Source organism: Panthera leo, chromosome D1 (genome assembly GCF_018350215.1).
Source record: "Panthera leo isolate Ple1 chromosome D1, P.leo_Ple1_pat1.1, whole genome shotgun sequence".
Taxonomy (NCBI): domain Eukaryota; kingdom Metazoa; phylum Chordata; class Mammalia; order Carnivora; family Felidae; genus Panthera; species Panthera leo.
Window position 1 is genome coordinate 67,033,633 of NC_056688.1, and position 16,966 is coordinate 67,050,598.

General features: G+C 43.0%; 2 protein-coding genes across 8 annotated transcripts in view; one reads left to right on the forward strand and one right to left on the reverse strand.

Moving 5' to 3' along the window:
- Positions 1 to 11,552, forward strand: part of AMPD3 (adenosine monophosphate deaminase 3) — a 46,916-nt gene extending 35,364 nt beyond the window's left edge. For 2 of the 3 annotated variants that reach the window (XM_042906912.1, XM_042906911.1), the window contains exons 10-15: positions 186 to 312; positions 3,015 to 3,178; positions 4,311 to 4,431; positions 5,614 to 5,787; positions 7,524 to 7,634; positions 8,670 to 10,430. In XM_042906912.1, coding sequence (XP_042762846.1) covers positions 186 to 312; positions 3,015 to 3,178; positions 4,311 to 4,431; positions 5,614 to 5,787; positions 7,524 to 7,634; positions 8,670 to 8,846 — 874 coding nt within the window. In that variant the 3' untranslated portion in view covers positions 8,847 to 10,430. Of the gene's footprint in view, positions 1 to 185; positions 313 to 3,014; positions 3,179 to 4,310; positions 4,432 to 5,613; positions 5,788 to 7,523; positions 7,635 to 8,669; positions 10,431 to 11,261 lie in introns of those variants that run through there. The other variant, XM_042906913.1, reaches the window with a different exon arrangement.
- The window catches only part of RNF141 (ring finger protein 141), a 32,558-nt gene continuing 22,715 nt past the window's right edge, over positions 7,124 to 16,966 (reverse strand). For 3 of the 5 annotated variants that reach the window (XM_042906916.1, XM_042906915.1, XM_042906917.1), the window contains one exon: positions 15,676 to 16,036. In XM_042906916.1, the coding sequence (XP_042762850.1) occupies positions 15,886 to 16,036 (151 nt within the window). In that variant the 3' untranslated portion in view covers positions 15,676 to 15,885. Of the gene's footprint in view, positions 7,325 to 12,399; positions 12,437 to 15,675; positions 16,037 to 16,966 lie in introns of those variants that run through there. The other 2 variants (XM_042906918.1, XM_042906919.1) reach the window with 2 other exon arrangements.

Below are 16,966 nucleotides of genomic sequence, written 5' to 3' on the forward strand. Positions count from 1 at the left end.
GCATTGCAGAACTTGCTGGGAGTTGGAGAGGAGGGGAAGGACCTGTGTTCAAGCCACATCTCTGACTCTACTCCGGGTGTTTAGATGGAAACACAAGTGGCCTGAGGAAGCGATGGGGTTGCTCTCCCACAGACCAACAGGGCTGGTAGGTTCACTTTAATCAGCAAGTCTCTGCTTCCCCCCAGTGACATATTTAGGTCAAAGAATCTGCTGCCAAGCTTTGGGAAGATGCTGGAGAATATCTTCCTGCCCCTTTTTGAGGCCACAATCAACCCCCAGGATCACCGAGAGCTTCATCTTTTCCTCAAATATGTAAGTGTGGGTGGTGCTTCAGGTGATGTGCCCAGTGGTAAAGGGAAGAGAAAATTCCAAGTGGGTTGGGTCAGGCTTCCCTTCTCAGATCCTGTCACTCTGTGCCCCAGGCAGGGGTGGCCGATCCCAAGAAACTGAATTTCCAAAATAATGAGTTTGCTCCAGGTAGCGGAAGTCCCCTTCTCCTCAGGGGCAGCCCTGGGATGTGGATAGGGTGCCAGGAAGACAGCAGTGGGGAAAGACTGAAGAGTCGGTTCCTGGCTGGGTGGTTCTGGAAAGACTGGATTCTGTCCCCAGAAGTGCCCAGCAGCACCCCCAGGTCTTTAGAAATGCAGACAATCAGTGCTCTTGCTTTTACCTCATAACAATGGTCCTCACGTCTTGTCTGGTTGAGTACACAAGCCCGACAACATGCATTTATCTGGCTAGTTATGGGAGAGGGGAAGAAGGGATAGAGGAGAAGTTAACCAGAAAGGGTATAAGTGGGGCAGGACCTGATCCCTCCCTCTGGGTTCCCAGAATGGAGATGGCTGTAGACAGTGAGAAGCAAGTTCAGTACCCCATGGAGGTTCTGGGGGTCTGACAGGGAGGGAGGCAGGGAAGGTTCTGGAGAGCTGGGGGCATGGGAAGGGGTGATGGAGTCTCTGTGTGTGTGTGTGTGTAGGGGGCTGCTAGGAAATGTTTGGGCAGGCTGAAGGACGTCATTGAATTTATGTTTTAGACAAACACCATGCTGACTGTTGTATGGAGAAAGGCCGGGAACAGACGGTAGCTAAAGGTGGGGGGAAAGGGACAAGATGAGAGCCAGGGGGCCTGCTCCAGCAGTAGAGACAGATGCCGGGGACTTGCACTAGCAGAACAGCTCACAGTTATTGAGTGTTTGCTGCCTGCCCAGTGATCCACACCATGACATGGTTTTGCTTCAGCTTCATGATTACCTGACTCCATGTCATTTTGTTGGTGTTCATGCTGGGCAGAATTATTACATGCTTGCTGTATGAAGCACTGTTAATGCTTCCACGGACTGTCTCATTTAATTCAGCCCAGTGAAGCTACTTGCTCCAATCTACATATGAGGAAATCACATGAGGCTCAAAAGTGGTAGAACTGGAATTCATATCCAGGTGTCTGATTCCCCAGCAGGTGTTATTACCCTCATGCTGTAGTGCCTCCCAAGTAGGAAAAGTGAGGCATATGCAGATGGCAGGCCAGGCCCATATGCAGTGGGCATGGTTACAGCATCGACAGGACCTGGGCAAAGCCTGAAGGTGAGCCCGAGGGAAGAATCTAGGGTGCCTCCCCAGTGCCCGGCTTTGTGGGAGAGTGGACCCTGTGCCTTCAGAGGTCACTAGAAGTGGGGGAAAAGCACGCTTGGGGAGGAGGAGAAGTTGGGGATTGGACATATTTTGTGCTTGAGGCCCTCCATCTGTTGAATACAAAGCTGAGAAGAGGGACTGTTGTTACCTCCATGTCAGGCCCTGGAGAGTTCAGGTAAGGCACAGGGCTAGTGAGTACAGAGCAGGGCTCAAGGGCCTCCCTGGCCCCCAGACCCATCCAGACCATGCTGGGAGCTGTGGTGGCAGCCATGTCATTGCTTTTGACACGTGTTTCTATGACAGGGAAGATTCCGCAAAGACCCTCATGGTCCCTTGCTCCTCTGGGCACCTACTGCCCATATAGGAATGGCAGAGGCTGGCAGACCTGGCCAGGACTCCCCAGTTTGGGTCAGTTGTGGAGCAAGGTGGAGTCATTCAGAGGCTCCTTCCAAAGTGCTGTTGCGGCTGAGTAAAAGTGGGGGAGATGCGTTAGCAGAACTGCTCCTTTGTGCTGGCCGAGAGGCTGTATCTTCTGTAGGTACATGTTTGGTTAGGGGCTGGGAGCAGGTGACCAGGCAGCCAGTGACCAGGGTGGTGCCCCCAGGGGCAAAATTTGGGTCTCAGCTGAGGTGCAGCTACTGTGGAAAGACAGGAAGCTCAGAGGGAAGTTCCCAGGGAGGAGTTGGGGGACAGAGCACCTCCCTCCTGGGAACCACAGCTCACCCTCCAAGGGGCCCTCCTGGATGGGGCCCACCTTGACCTGTTTGTGAGGCACTGAGACTGGTTTCCTGTGGCCTCACCTGGTACATCCCAGGGGCATCCTCCACTCACAGCCCCAGAGACCAGACCCAGAGTCCATTTAGGTTCAGAGACTGGTTGTCTTGCGTAGGCAAGCTCCCTAAGCATTTTGGGTCTGGTTTGTTCATAGTCAAGCCTTCCCTCACAGGGTGGATCTGAGTGTTATATTAGCTGATGTGTGGTAAGTGCATAGGGTCTGCTGTATAGTTGGCCTGTCCCATTCCCCCTCACAGCTGTTGTCACTGCTGCTGATGGCAATTTCTGCTAGCTACCCTGCAGTGTTGGCCTTCTCCTTGGCACAGCAGAGGGATGGGTGGTGGGTGTGGCTGGTCCAGTCTGAGCTTCCCCTCTTACCATCACCACTACCACACTAGGGCTTCGCACTCTCCAGTCTGGCCTTCTGGCTACTTTTAGAAGCCACAGAGGGACAGGTTATGGCATCGTCCCCACTTCCGATCCCTGGGAGGAATGTGGCCTCAGTTAGGCTATGGGGTCCCCAGCTGATGGATGAACCTGGGAGGCTTGGCCCCCAAGGCCTTTGGCAGCTCATCTGCCTCAGCTTGATGCAGGACCCCTCCTCCTGCCCAGGTGACAGGGTTTGACAGCGTGGATGATGAATCCAAGCACAGCGACCACATGTTCTCAGACAAGAGCCCCAACCCAGACATCTGGACCAGTGAGCAGAACCCGCCCTACAGCTACTACCTGTACTACATGTATGCCAACATCATGGTGCTCAACAACCTCCGCAGGTGGGTGAGCCCAGCCCCTGCACACACGTCTGTGTGCCCTCACACCTCACACCCGGGGCCATGCCCCAGCACACAACACAGGTCACAGTATTCACAGAGCCGTGCACACATGCAGGCATGCTGCTATGCCGCAGACATGATCGTACAACACAGCCAGACTTTATGCCCGTACACACACGTGTGCATACATATACCCACCAAGAGCTATGCGTGTATCTGTTCATCCCTGATATGATACAGACATGGGACATGCCAACACACACGCATGTTCTTTCCACCGCACCAATAGTGTGCACACATGCATCTATCCATGCAACCAATTATTGTATGTGACAGGCACTGTCCCAGGCACTAGACATCTAACAGAGAACAAAGTAGACTAAATCCACGCCCTCGTGGAGCTCACATCACTATCCTATCTGCACAGGCTCCCACCAGTGCTCACACACCCAGGGCACGTAAGGCGGGAGTTGGGTGCCCAGAGCAGCAGACACTGAGCTGTTCATCCCCACCCCCTTGCAAGTCTAGCCTCCCTCCTGCCCCTGCTGGGCCATGGGGCCTCTCTAGCTCAGCCTAAGCCAGTGCAGCCTGTGGAGGTTTCGGATGGACCATGATTGAGAGGAGATGGCCTGGTGTTGGGGTGGGGCAGTCCAGGCTGAGCTGCTGGAGGGAGGGGCTTAAGTTCTAGCTCTAGCTGACCTGCCCAGGGGTTTTGAATGCCTGACTCCGCCCTCTGGGTTTGCCCATTTTTATGACAAAGTGGTTGGACTCCATGGTTTCACATGGCCTTTGCTGCTTTGAAGGTCTGTGAATCTAGGCTACAAGACCTGGTAAAGAGGGGAAGGTCAGTAGTGGACGGGGACACAGCAAGTTCTCTTTCTACCACTAGGTCCCCTTTCTGTTCCCCAGAGATGGCATCTTTTGGTTCTGAAGATCACTGGACCTGGCTCTCTGTATTTTGGAGGGTGGGGTGGTAGTTTCCAGAGTGCCCTGTGTCAGCTGTGTTGACTCTCCCACGGGTGACTGTCTTCCCTGGAGTAGGTCCTGAGCTAGGAGTACATGCCCCAGGCCTGTGCGGCCCTACGTACAGTGGACCAGGGGTCCTTACTGACTAAGGGCCTCACTTCTGCAGGGAACGAGGCCTGAGCACTTTCTTGTTCCGGCCTCACTGTGGAGAGTCTGGCTCCATCACCCACCTGGTGTCTGCGTTCCTGACTGCTGACAACATTTCCCATGGGCTACTCCTCAAGAAGGTAACCAGACCACTCACGGAAACCTGCCCTGCAATGATGGTCCTGCCATGGGCTCCCCTGGGGAGGAGTGGGATCGATTGGGCTCCTGTCTGCCCTCTGGGAGGCTCTGGCCAGTGACGTTAAAAGGCTGGCGCCTTTTTCTGGGTTGGGCTGTCTGTAGTCATCTTGGTTTCATATTTATCATATTTAATTATGAAAAGAATATAATCAAACATATTGCAATTTGGATCTTCCAAAAGATGGAGAAATGGAAAAAACAAACATTATTGCAATTACTTTAAAAGAAATAGCCATTATTAGCTTTTTGGGATTTCTAATTCTCATCTTTTTTTTTTTTTTTTTTTTTTTTTACCAGAGCAGATTTCGAATGTGCTTATTATGAGCACAGATTTTGTTTTGTTTTGGTTCTACTTTGTCCTTTAACTTTATATAACAAGCATTTTTCTGTGCTGCAACATTTATGCTCCTCATCCTAAAGGCTGTTGGAAGGATGGCCCACCACTTGGATGGTCTATAATTGATTCAGCTAGTCTCTGATTATTCGACAGAGTCTATCAAATTTTTGCTTGTGTAAATAATACAACCACGAACTCTGCCCATTTGGTCTTCTCCATATTTTGGATCACTTCCATAAGAAAGATGTTTGCTCAAGCTCCTCTGGTGCCTCTTGTGTCCTGGGGAGGTCTAATTGTGTGTCACAATTCCGTGGGCGGAGGGTGTTACATCAGAAAACCACTCTAGCCCAGTCAGGTCTGCCCCTTCCCATCTCCGAGGAGCCAGAGTGTTTACAGACTCATCCTGGGTGTTTGTGGTCAAAGCAACATAACAAAAGCCCAGCATCTCCTGGGCTGACCCACTGGGGGCAGTACCTGGAGGAGGGGAGCAGAGTATGTAGCCTGGGGTCAGTTTGGAGCCTTGCAGCTGCCTTCTTGCCCTGAGCTGTGCCTTGTCTGGAGCCAAGAGGGCGAGCTCCCAACAGTAGGTGGAGGGCAGCCCAGGAGGAGAGGGGCATGTGATGTATCAGATGAACATAGAGGTGGGGACGGGGAGGTGGGGATCTGGGTCTGTTGGCTTCAGGGAGCTCTGTTACACAGACACTAGCCGGACCTGGTTTCCACTGATGAATGCTCCTTCCCTCCCTTCTCTGGCGCTTGTCACCTGAGTTTGGTGGTTCTTTTGCAGAGTCCGGTGTTGCAGTATCTCTACTACCTTGCTCAGATCCCCATTGCCATGTCTCCTCTTAGCAACAACAGTCTGTTCCTTGAATATTCCAAAAACCCTCTGAGGGAATTCCTGCACAAGGGACTCCATGTTTCTCTCTCCACTGACGACCCCATGCAGTTCCACTATACAAAGGTGAGGATGTTAGGTGCCCCAGCCAGCCCTGGTCTGCCCTCCCAACTGCACACACTGGAGCACACACTCAGTTCTGCTTTTGGGGTGGGGTTGGTGCCCAGTGAAGGCAAGAGATAAGCTCCTGGGGAGCAAAAAGTGTTTCTTCCAGGAGCCCTGTCTTTGGAGTCCTTGAACCCATGAAGGCACAATTTTATTTTTTTGCCTTCTCCATTTTCCCTTTCTTTGGCATTTACTATCTCCATGATGTTGGTAAAGTTACTTGATCTCTATCTTATTCCTCTTCATCTGTAAAATAGGGATGAAATTGTCTCTATGTCTACCTCTGCTTTATTGTGAGGATCCATTAAGATAATGAACCAGAGTCTAACAGAGTGTCTGAATATAGCATGTATTCAAAATGTTAGTTAACATTTTAATACTATTATTATTATTATTAATTATTATTATTCTACTCTGGATCTGTAGGGCCAGGAAAGAGGAAGGGAAAGGCAATATCATGCATGGGGACCAGCCATTGATTAGTAAAAACAGAAGTGCCCGAGTCGTCTAGGACAGGCTCTCCAAGCTTTTGGTCACAGGACCCCTTTATAAGCTTTAAGAATTAAAGGCCCTCGGAAAGCTGTTGATTACATAAGCTATATCTAGTGATATTTAAGTGTGTTAGAAACTAATTTGAAATTGAAAAATATTAACTCATTTAAAACTAACATTAACAAGGTTGTGTGTGTCTGGGGGTGGCTCAATTGGTTAAGCATCTAACTCTTGATTTCAGCTCAGACCATGGTCTCACCATTCGTGGGATTGAGCCCTGCATTGGGCTCTGCACAGACAGTGTAGAGCCTGCTTGGGATTCTCTCTCTCTCTCTCTCTCTCTCTCTCTGCCCCTCCCCTGCTCATTCTCCGTCTCCCAAAATAAATACATAAACTTAAAAAGTAACATTAACAAACCTACCAAATGTTAACATAAATAGCAATTTTTATGGAAACTAGTCATATTGTCCAAAAGCAATCGGTTGTGATGCCTTGTTTTTTATCAAAGTATATGAAGAAAATCTTGCCTCACAAAGGTACATAGTTGGAAGAGGGATGACCTTTCAAAAGGCCTTCAGGACCTTGGATCACATTTTGAGAACTGCTGCTCTAGGTTACAGAGGCAGTGGGGGTGTCCGAGCAGTAATGGGAGAGCTTATGATCGATGGTAGACATTTCACATCCTAGGAGGTAAGGCAGAAAGCACAGCTCAAACCCAAATCCTTTTGGGATTACTGTCTCACTACTTGGTAATTTCTCATTCTTATTTAACGTTCCAGCTTTGCTCTTAATACTTTATTCAGATTCACTTTTATTTTGGGGCAATCTTAAGAAAGTGATGTTAAATAAAAAGAAAAGCTACAAAGCAGGTACTAAACATGTACACGCCCAGGGTGATTGTCGCAGTGGAACAGAGGCTGGCATCCGCATGACTTCACAGGGCTTCAAACATGTGCTGGCCAACAAATCAACGTGTAGGGGTTCTTTGACATATCTCTTTGGAAACCTGAGAATTCACCAAAGATGATCTTACGAGTTCATAATTTAAGGGGGTGGGAATGTTGTTTGGTTTTCCAGGTGGCAGACATTAAAGAAAAATTAGATCTGCAATGTCTGTCTGATGTTTCTAGCTTTGGGAATATGTGAAGGATTGAAATGGATATCCTACCATCTCATATATTTGCTTTTTGGGGGGGTGGATCTAGGAAGCACTTATGGAAGAATATGCAATTGCCGCTCAAGTGTGGAAGCTGAGCACGTGTGACCTGTGTGAAATCGCCAGGAACAGCGTGCTGCAGAGTGGCCTCTCCCATCAGGTATGGTGTGTGATGGCACTGCCTTCTGTCCCTCTTGTCCCTTCAACACACATACAATGGGTGCCTGCTGCATGTTAGGCACTTTCTAGGCTCTGAGATCCGTGAGGATGACAAGCAGGGTGAACGCTGAAACTCTCTAGGGGAGACCCCTGAATTTTCAAGGCTGCTCTTTCACCCTTTCACACCTCAAACATGACCTCCTCCGAGAGACCCTCCCTGATCACCATTCTACCACAGCCACACACTTGCCATCATTCTCCAGCCCTTTAATCTGTTTTTCTTCATAACATTTATTACAACTGACATTGTAATATGTAGTTATGTGTTTTCCCGTCTTTCCTTCCAGAATGTAAGTTCCATTAGACGGTTTTGTTCAGCATTATACCCCTAGGGCATAGAATAGTCCCTGGCACATAGTAGGCACTCGGTATTTTTTCGATAGTGAATAGTACCTACACTGAGTAAAACATTGTAGGGATGGGACCTGGACATCGGTAATTTTTTTTATAGTTCCCTAGGTGATTCTGATGTGGAGCCAGGGTTGAGAACCATTTCTCTACGTGGTGTCTTAGGCTCCTGGGTACCTCCCTGGGGTGGTGTCACTGGTACAGTAAGAAGCCGCATCGGTGCTGCTCTTATTGGATGCTGATGCAGAGAAGAGCTAAACGTTCATGATTCAATTGTACAGACCCGCTTCCTAAGACTGTCCCTGTCAGCTCTCAGGAGGGACTGAGAGTCTTCTTGCCTTCATCTTGCCTTCTTCATTGCCAGCAGCTCCTGGAGGTCTTATCTTTTTCTTGTGGTCAAGGAAAGCATAGTCAGAAATGAAGGGAATGAGTGTGGGCATCAGGGTGACATGCTCGAGCACATGGGCCAGCAGGAATTTTTAAGAACCCTGTGGGGAACGATGTCCTGGTGAAGGACCAGCTTCAGGGGACTGGTTTGATTTGGTGTGGCTAATGTCAAAGCTGCCGTAGGGATATAGAAAATAAACCTAAGGTATATGGTTTCATTTGTACTTCTCTGGTTCCACAGGAGAAGCAAAAGTTTCTGGGACAAAATTATTATAAAGAAGGACCTGAAGGAAATGATATCCGAAAGACAAATGTTGCTCAGATTCGGATGGCGTTCCGATACGAGACCTTATGCAATGAGCTCAGCTTCCTGTCTGATGCCATGAAATCAGAAGAGATCACAGCTCTGACCAAATAGGTCCAGCAGTGGACAATGCATTTTAACTTTCTGGTTTAATTTCAAGTTTGCTGCGATTAACAGTGGTCAAGATACCAAACTAGGACTGTCCTCCATGTAGAGGATGCCTCTGACTAGTGATTTCGGTTGTACTGTTCACTTTAAGATCTAACATGCCCACTTCTGTTAGTATTTCTGAGTAGTAGATGGTGACTCCTCCTTGGGGATCTGGGAGCTGGACACTTGTCTGTACTCATTCCTAATTTTCCAAATATGTCTCTTGAAACAGCTAGTGCTTGCATTGTTGGGGCCAGGATCTTGCAAGGTCCAGTGCCTACTGACATGAGGTCTGTGTGGTTTTCTGCCAAAATCCTCTATAGACCCTGCAGGCTAGTTGGTAGTTGTTCATTTCAGCCTCTGGCTGGCTGCCTTAAACAAAATCAATTTCAAAGCTCCCTTTCATAAAGGAACTACTTTGAGAGAATTAAAATAGAAAATTTCCTTCTTGACAATTTGCATTTTTTATGTATTTCTTAAAATGTTTTACTTAGCCCTCCTATTTAGGAAGCCACATACGCACATTGAACCTATCGCTTCTGTTCTGTGTCTTGGTTTTCTCATCTGAAAAGTACGGGTTTGGACTAGATGAGTAGTTCTCAAATGTTCTGTGAATGCCCCCCATCCTGGACCACTTCAGGAGGAGGGGGAGGGCAGGGGGAGTGAGGTTCTGGATGCCACTTTCTTCAAAGCAACTCTTTCATCACTTTTACACTGGGGCTTCTACATATTTTCATTTGAACTACGGACTTTGGAAAACATAGGATTAGATGATCCCTGTTCCTTTTGGTTCTAATATTTTGACTATAGCCCAATTACCATTTTACTTATGAAAAGTTAGGGCCAGAGAGGTGAAATTTGCTTAAGGTCACATAGCTAATAAGTAATAGGACCAGAACTACTTTCCCTACTCCTCCTAATCCAGTCCTTTTCCCCACTGTTCCATTAGGCCTCACAGATGTTAAATTTTACCAGTGTAACCTGTGCATTTTTTTAAGGTGAAATTTCTCCCTTACCTAACATGCAGACTTCTTTAGAAGATATAAGTGGTCCCAGGGGCCAGGTAGAAATTATTTTTAAGACCAAACTGAATTTAAGCTTTACCAATGTACTCTTCATCTGTGTTACTAGTGCCTGGTACATAGTAGGTGCTCAATAAATGTACATTGAATAACTGAATGAATTTCTCTTTTGGCAATTTTTTTAAGGATATGTGCTCCAAGTATGCAACAAGCTGCTCAAGGACCTTTCTATTTCTGTGGGCAAATGCAGATTATGACAAGCCTTTCTAAATTATTATAGACTTAGAAGAACTCTATTTTTGCCTGTGAAGATGCTTATTTGACTTTAGATGGTCTTGTCCTGTGACTTTATAATGCTTATCCCCTCTACCGATTAACTCAGCATATGGAACAATAAATGTAGTCTTTTTATTAGGCAGACATGTATGCTATCTTCCAGCTAATGATGAAACTAACTGAAAACCCAGTATTTATCTTACACATTCATTATTTTTGAAAAGGCCCCATTTGTATACATTTGTCCTAACTCAGCAATTATTGTACAGTTTTTAATTGTCATTTTATCTGTACCAAGTATTTGTTTTTAATTATTAAATAAATGTCTCAATAATTTAAAACTATTTCAAGTTAATACTATTTAAAGCAAAACAAATGAAGAAACAAAAAGCAGAATCAGACCTATAAATAGAGAACTGATGGTTGCCAGAGGGAATGGGGTGGGAGCATGGGTAACACAGGAAGGGGAGTGGTAGACACAAGCTTCCAGTTATGGAATAAGTCACAGGAATAAAATGCACAACATCGGAAATTAGTCAATGATATTGTAATAGCACTGTATGGTAACAGATGGTAGCTACACGTGTGGTGAGCATAGCATAACATACAGAGAAGTTGAATCACGATGTTGTACACCCAAAACTAATGTAGCCTTGTGTGTCAACTATACTGAAATAAAAACAATTTTTAAAAAAGATTGGGCATCATGAAAAGTTATAAGTAACAACTACCAATTTATCTTTTACTAAGACTCAGACATAGATGACGTTTATAATGAATACTCAAAAATTTTAAACTGAAGCTCACTAGACCCAGAAGGTGGACCTTTGCTACCTTTTTTCTCTAATTTCTGGCCTGTTACAGTTCCTGAGTAAAACCACACGTGTTCCCTTTCCCTGGATATTACTTTAATCTGTTCAGCCACCATGTATTCGATTTTACCTGTCCTGCAAACTTTTCAGACACCTTTTTCGGTAGCGCTTTGCTCTTTTATCTCATCACTGTACCTAATTGGCTTTGGCCTTTTGCAGGGGCGTGGGGTGGGTGGGGGATGAATCCCTACTTTCTTTTGTGTTCACAGGTGGAATCAAAGGCTATTGTATACTAGCCCATGTTTGTAAAAGAACAAATTTCGAAGCAGGTTATCCCTTGCTATAAAAGCCTCAAGTTCATGTATGTGTCACTCCAAACTGCATTGTTGAGATGATCAATAACATTGCTCTTTGCCACATGAAAACCAATCACAGCTCCTGGGTTGGTATGTACCAAGGTGAGTCCTGGGCCTTTACTTCCTTTTATCTTGAATTAAAGCAGAGTTGAAAGCACATCTCTCTGGCTTTCTCTTTACTTGTTTCTGAGTCCTCCACTGGAATATTCATCTTTTTTTGGATTTATACACACGATTGAAGGAGATAGATTGGTAATACACCTAAGCACACAATACCTGAACTATGACTGTTATAAAGAACAAGGGTAACTAACTACAATGAAAGGAATACTAATCAGAAAAACATAGTTGCTTGGAAATTTAAAAATCCTCAACCTTTAAATAAGTATTTTATCAGAAAGATCGAGGATGCCAGAGAGTAAGACTATAAACAGTTGCAAGATTATCAAAATGTATCTCTGAGGAGGCTTATGTCTTTTGGTACCAAAATGTGTACTTCTCCAGGATGTTGTACATCAGTAAATTGAAATATAAACTGCCATTCCTTCTTATAAATGGCTTTCCTCTTCTCAGCACTAAGATTCTAACATGCTTTTCTAATTATACTCTTTAACTTTGGAAATGATTTTACAAGAACCACAAAAAACCACTGTAGGGTGGAGTATTTTATCTTTTTCCTGTCCAACAGGGTAAATAAGACATGAGAACAAATGAAAATCTGTTGTCTGATATGTATATTATATTGTCATCGTGCTGCCCATCATAAATGGGAGTGATCAGCTGACTTCCCTAATCTCCAAGCAGTTTTCTTTTTTTTTTTTTTTTTTTAATTTTTTTTTTTTTAACATTTATTTATTTTTGAGACAGAGAGAGACAGAGCATGAACGGGGGAGGGTCAGAGAGAGAGGGAGACACAGAATCTGAAACAGGCTCCAGGCTCTGAGCAGTCAGCACAGAGCCCGACGCGGGGCTCGAACTCACATACCGTGAGATCGTGACCTGAGCCGAAGTCGGACGCTTAACCGACTGAGCCACCCAGGCGCCCTCCAAGCAGTTTTCTTATTCCTCAATAGACAAAGTAAGCTTGACTTAAGAAAGAAAAAAAAAAAAAAAAAACAGTTAAAAATGCAAATTCTTTGGACTGCCTTTTAATGAATCCAACTTTCCACTGTTAATCACAGAAACAAAAGATAATTTCAAGCAGCCTTATTACCCAGATATAGATTAGGTATAAGGAAGTTGAGTTCAATTTGAAATGAATTTTAAAACATAGGACGCAAACATCACAACTCCCCAGAGCACAATACAAAATAGTCCTCTAAGGAATATAAACATTTAGTATAGAAGAATGTGAAACTACGTAAGAAAAGAGTCTCTTCACTTAACTAAAATTTACTTGCTAAAGATTATTTATTGCACAATATATCAGTTTGTCCTAAGAATAAAGCAGATACTATTATTCTCAACTTCTAAATTCAGTACGTAGTCAAATACATTTTCTCAAACTAAAGTTCTACAGCATCACAATATGAGTAAACTCTTTGTTACTGAGTTAGGATAGGGAAAACATTTTAACTTCTAAAACAAATTCCTTAGAGTTCATGAAAACATTTCACAAATCCTAGAAGGCACACATTTATTTCCTATCATAGTAAGTGCATTTAAGTACTTCATATTTAAAAAAGACAAAGCTGTACAGAATACAAAAAGTGTACATTTTATCCATGAAACAAATTTACAACTTTTATGATTAGTTATAATAGTAGAACCTACCTAACATTCACATCTAAAGAATTATCACCCAGTTAATGCAGTAGGCAAAAACCTGTGCTCATTGATTTAATAAGACTAACAAAAACTAAGAACTTTCTACTTCACAGTAGATCAGTTAGTGTCTTGGAGCTCATATTGGAAAGTAAAAAGGTTTGGGCAATATCAGGTCGTTGGGCTTACTGTTAAATAATTCCTTGAAAGGTGAAGGATTCTGGGGGATAAGATCATTGGCTATACCTGGAAAGTTCCAAAAACATGTAAAGCAACTTTGTTCATTTTCAGAAACATTCTTCAATTAGGCAATCTGAGTTAGACTCAGCAAGTCTAATCCAAAAGGACAATTTAAAATCTCAGAGCTGGAAAAGATCTCAGAGATCATCTATCCCAAGGTTTTCAAAATCTGTCCCATGGGATACTAAGACTTTGGGGAGGAGATTCAGGGTTCTACAAATCTGACTTGAATTAAAAAATTTTTGGTGGGGGCGGGGGGGTCCTGGGTGGCTCAGTCGGTTAAGTGTCTGATTTTGGCTCAGGTCATGATCTCGTGGTTTGTGAGTTTGAGCCCCACGTCAGGTTCTGTGCTGACAGCTCAAAGCCTGGAGCCTGCTTCAGATTCTGTGTCTCCCTCTCTCTCTGCCCCTCCCCTGCTCGCATTGTCTCTCTCTCCCTCAAAAATAAACAAACATTAAAAAAAATTCATTTAAAAAATAACTCCCATCATACAACTACATTACTAAATAAATTCGAATATCCTGGATACCACCAATGCATTAATACATGTTTTTATTGGTTGACTTTATAATATTTATTGTGGTATATAGTTATATAAGGAAATTTGTATTAATAAAATATGACTTTTATATAGAGGGGTAGTGTGTGTGGGTATATAGCATGTATGTGTAGGGGTTCTGAGTAAGATTTTACCTGGGGGGAAAAAAAAGTTCTACTGCTAAAATAAAGTGTAAAAAGCACAGATAACATCTCCGTTTCTAACGTAGGAACCTACAAACCAGCAGCAGGGACTTTCTCAAGGTCACACAAACCATCAAGCACATTGCCAGGTGGATATGATAGAGCCCCTCGTGCTCCACAGTGGTGTTTAGCTATTTGGTCCTGGGCTGTCTCCATCATGAATGTCAACCAATTAGTTATCAATATTTTGGGGGTAAAATCAAGCTATCTTTGGTCAGACATTTTTGGGAGGGAAATGAATTATTTAATTTGCATGCCTATTAAAATCCTGATATCCAGGGGCACCCAGGTGGTTCAGTTGGTTAAGTGTCTGACTCTTGATCTTGGCTCAGGTCATGATCTCGCAGTTTGTGGGTTTGGGCCTGTGTCAGGCTCTGTACTGACAGCACAGAGCCTGTTTGGGATTTTCTCTCTCTCTCTGTCTCTCTGCCCCTCCCCTGCTTGCTCTCTCTCTCAAAGTAAATAAATAAACTTTAAAAAATAGTTTAAAAAATCCCAAAATCCAAAAATTCTGCCATCATTAAGCAGCAACTTAAATTGTGTACTTTGGTATTTTGGAAAATAGTAATATTTGCAATTATGCATAATAAGTCAAAAAAGTTACATGGAATGTTAATGTATCTTTTAAAGGAGACATCAGGTTCTAGTTTTATTATATGCTAATATGTTAATGCTTAACATAAAACAAAAAGTTTACTTTATAAGCAAAATTTTTGAAAAATGAAGTGTCACTAAAAATCATAATTCCATTATGACTATACTCTCTGAGTATTTCAAAGGAAGTACAGTGAAACAGTAGAAAGCCAAATTATCTCCTGATTTTCAGAGGTGTTCATGGTACACGTTTAAAAGGCTGTACCCTATGTTCTTCTCACTTAATGACATAAGAAATTTAAAGACTTTGAGACTTCAGAAAGATGCCTTCAAGTTAAGAAAATAAAGGCACCATGAACCAATATTGAATGATTTACCATAATTTGGAAATACAAAATTCAGGATCTGTGAAGAAGAAAAATTTCCTTCTGAAACTCCAAGATGCAAGAGCATTATCAAAAGCTATTTAGAACAGTTTTCCAACTATGGGAAAGCATTTCCAGATCAGCCAAGAAGATTCCCCAGCAGAAATCCATTTACAAGGCGAAGTCACGCCCAGCTTTATAGTCCTCACCCAAATTACACAGCATGGAAAAAAAAAAAGACTTTTAAGTAAAAAACATGTAGTTCCAAAACACATTGCTACAGTTATGAAATAATTGTGGATCGTTTCAAGTAAAAATTATTAAAGGAGCAATAATTAACCACAAGGGGGCATACACACTCCTTAGATTCCAGCAGAAAGACTAAAGTAGTAACCTGCACTTTGATATACTCTACATTTTCAGTCACTTCAAATTTTCTCTCAGATGGCTACACTTTTTAACATTCAAAGTTTATTTTAAACCTAACTAAATAGATCCCAGAATACTCCTGCCCTGAAAAATAGTGTTTCAGAAGTCTCTGGAAATGTTGCTGTTACTTCAGCAAAGGATTCAAGAGCAATTAGTTCTAATATATATTAGAACAGATAAATAATAGAAAAATATGGTCTAAAACAGTAGCAAATTTTAGTTTACTATAAATGGAAGACATAGCAAGTTTATCAAAAGAAATGGGACAAACTGTCAGAACAGCGAAAATAAGAGGGTAGGGAAAATTGATATCTCTGCGTCTGTGCCACAATATCCCTGCATTCTTCCCCCATGACCAAAGTGTTTGCAGCTTGTAATAGCAACAGAAGACCTTCACCCCAAGGTCATGGTATAAGGGGCTGGCCTGCCTCATCAGCCATGTTAAGAATATAGTTAGCCATATCATCTTCAGTGGGTGCATCTGACACCACCCAAGATTCATTTGCTCCAGTCATCTGTAGGCGACAAATAGGGCAATTCCTGTGTCGATCACTCCTATCAGAGAAGTCAAATAAAGAACAGTTTGTTTTTAATTCTTTAAAAAAAAAATAGGTGTGTTTGAAAAGTAATCCATGTACATGGTTTAAAAAAAAAGTAAACAGCATAAAAGTATACAGTAAAAAATAAATCTCTCCTTCCCACTCCAATCTTTAATTCTTATCCTCAGGGGCAACTACTGTTACCAGTTTCTTATATATTCTTCTAGAGATAGACTACACATGATTAAGCTTGTGTGTATATATACATTACTGCTTTTTTTACTTGTCAATATATCTTTTTTTTTTTTTTTTTTTTACTTGTCAATATATCTTATAGGCCATTATGTGTTAGTACATGTTAGAGCTGTCTGTTCTTTTTAAACATACACTGTGTGGACAGGCCATAATTCACTTAACTCATCTCCCACAGAAGGACATTTAAGTTTTCCCCTATCTTTTACAGCTACAAACTGTAAAAGATACAGTTAGGGGGATGGAAGCATTCAAGGTTTAAAACACAAGATGAAACTTACATGTAGAATAATTTTTCTGACAGGGAAAAAACATATATGATCACTTAAATGAGATTATGTTTTCCACAGGGATTTTTCTGCCTTGACAAATATTATTTTGGAAATTTCAAAAATACCACATTTGAGCCAGAAACATGTCATGCAGGGAAAATGTTTTTCTCCTCATTTCTCAGTGAAATCTGAGACCAAAGTAATTAAATTATATCAATTGCTCTTTGGCTTTTGTGCAAAAATTTAGAAATCTGTTCCAAAAACTATGTGAAAGCTAGAGCTGGCATATATTATTCAAATTCATTTCTGGTTCCTCAGAGATATTTTATAAGATAATAATGTGTTCTCTTCTGTGCACAAAAGTCTCAATTTTAAGAGTCAACTTCTGTTTCTGGCCAATAGGGACCAGATTTATCTTCCCA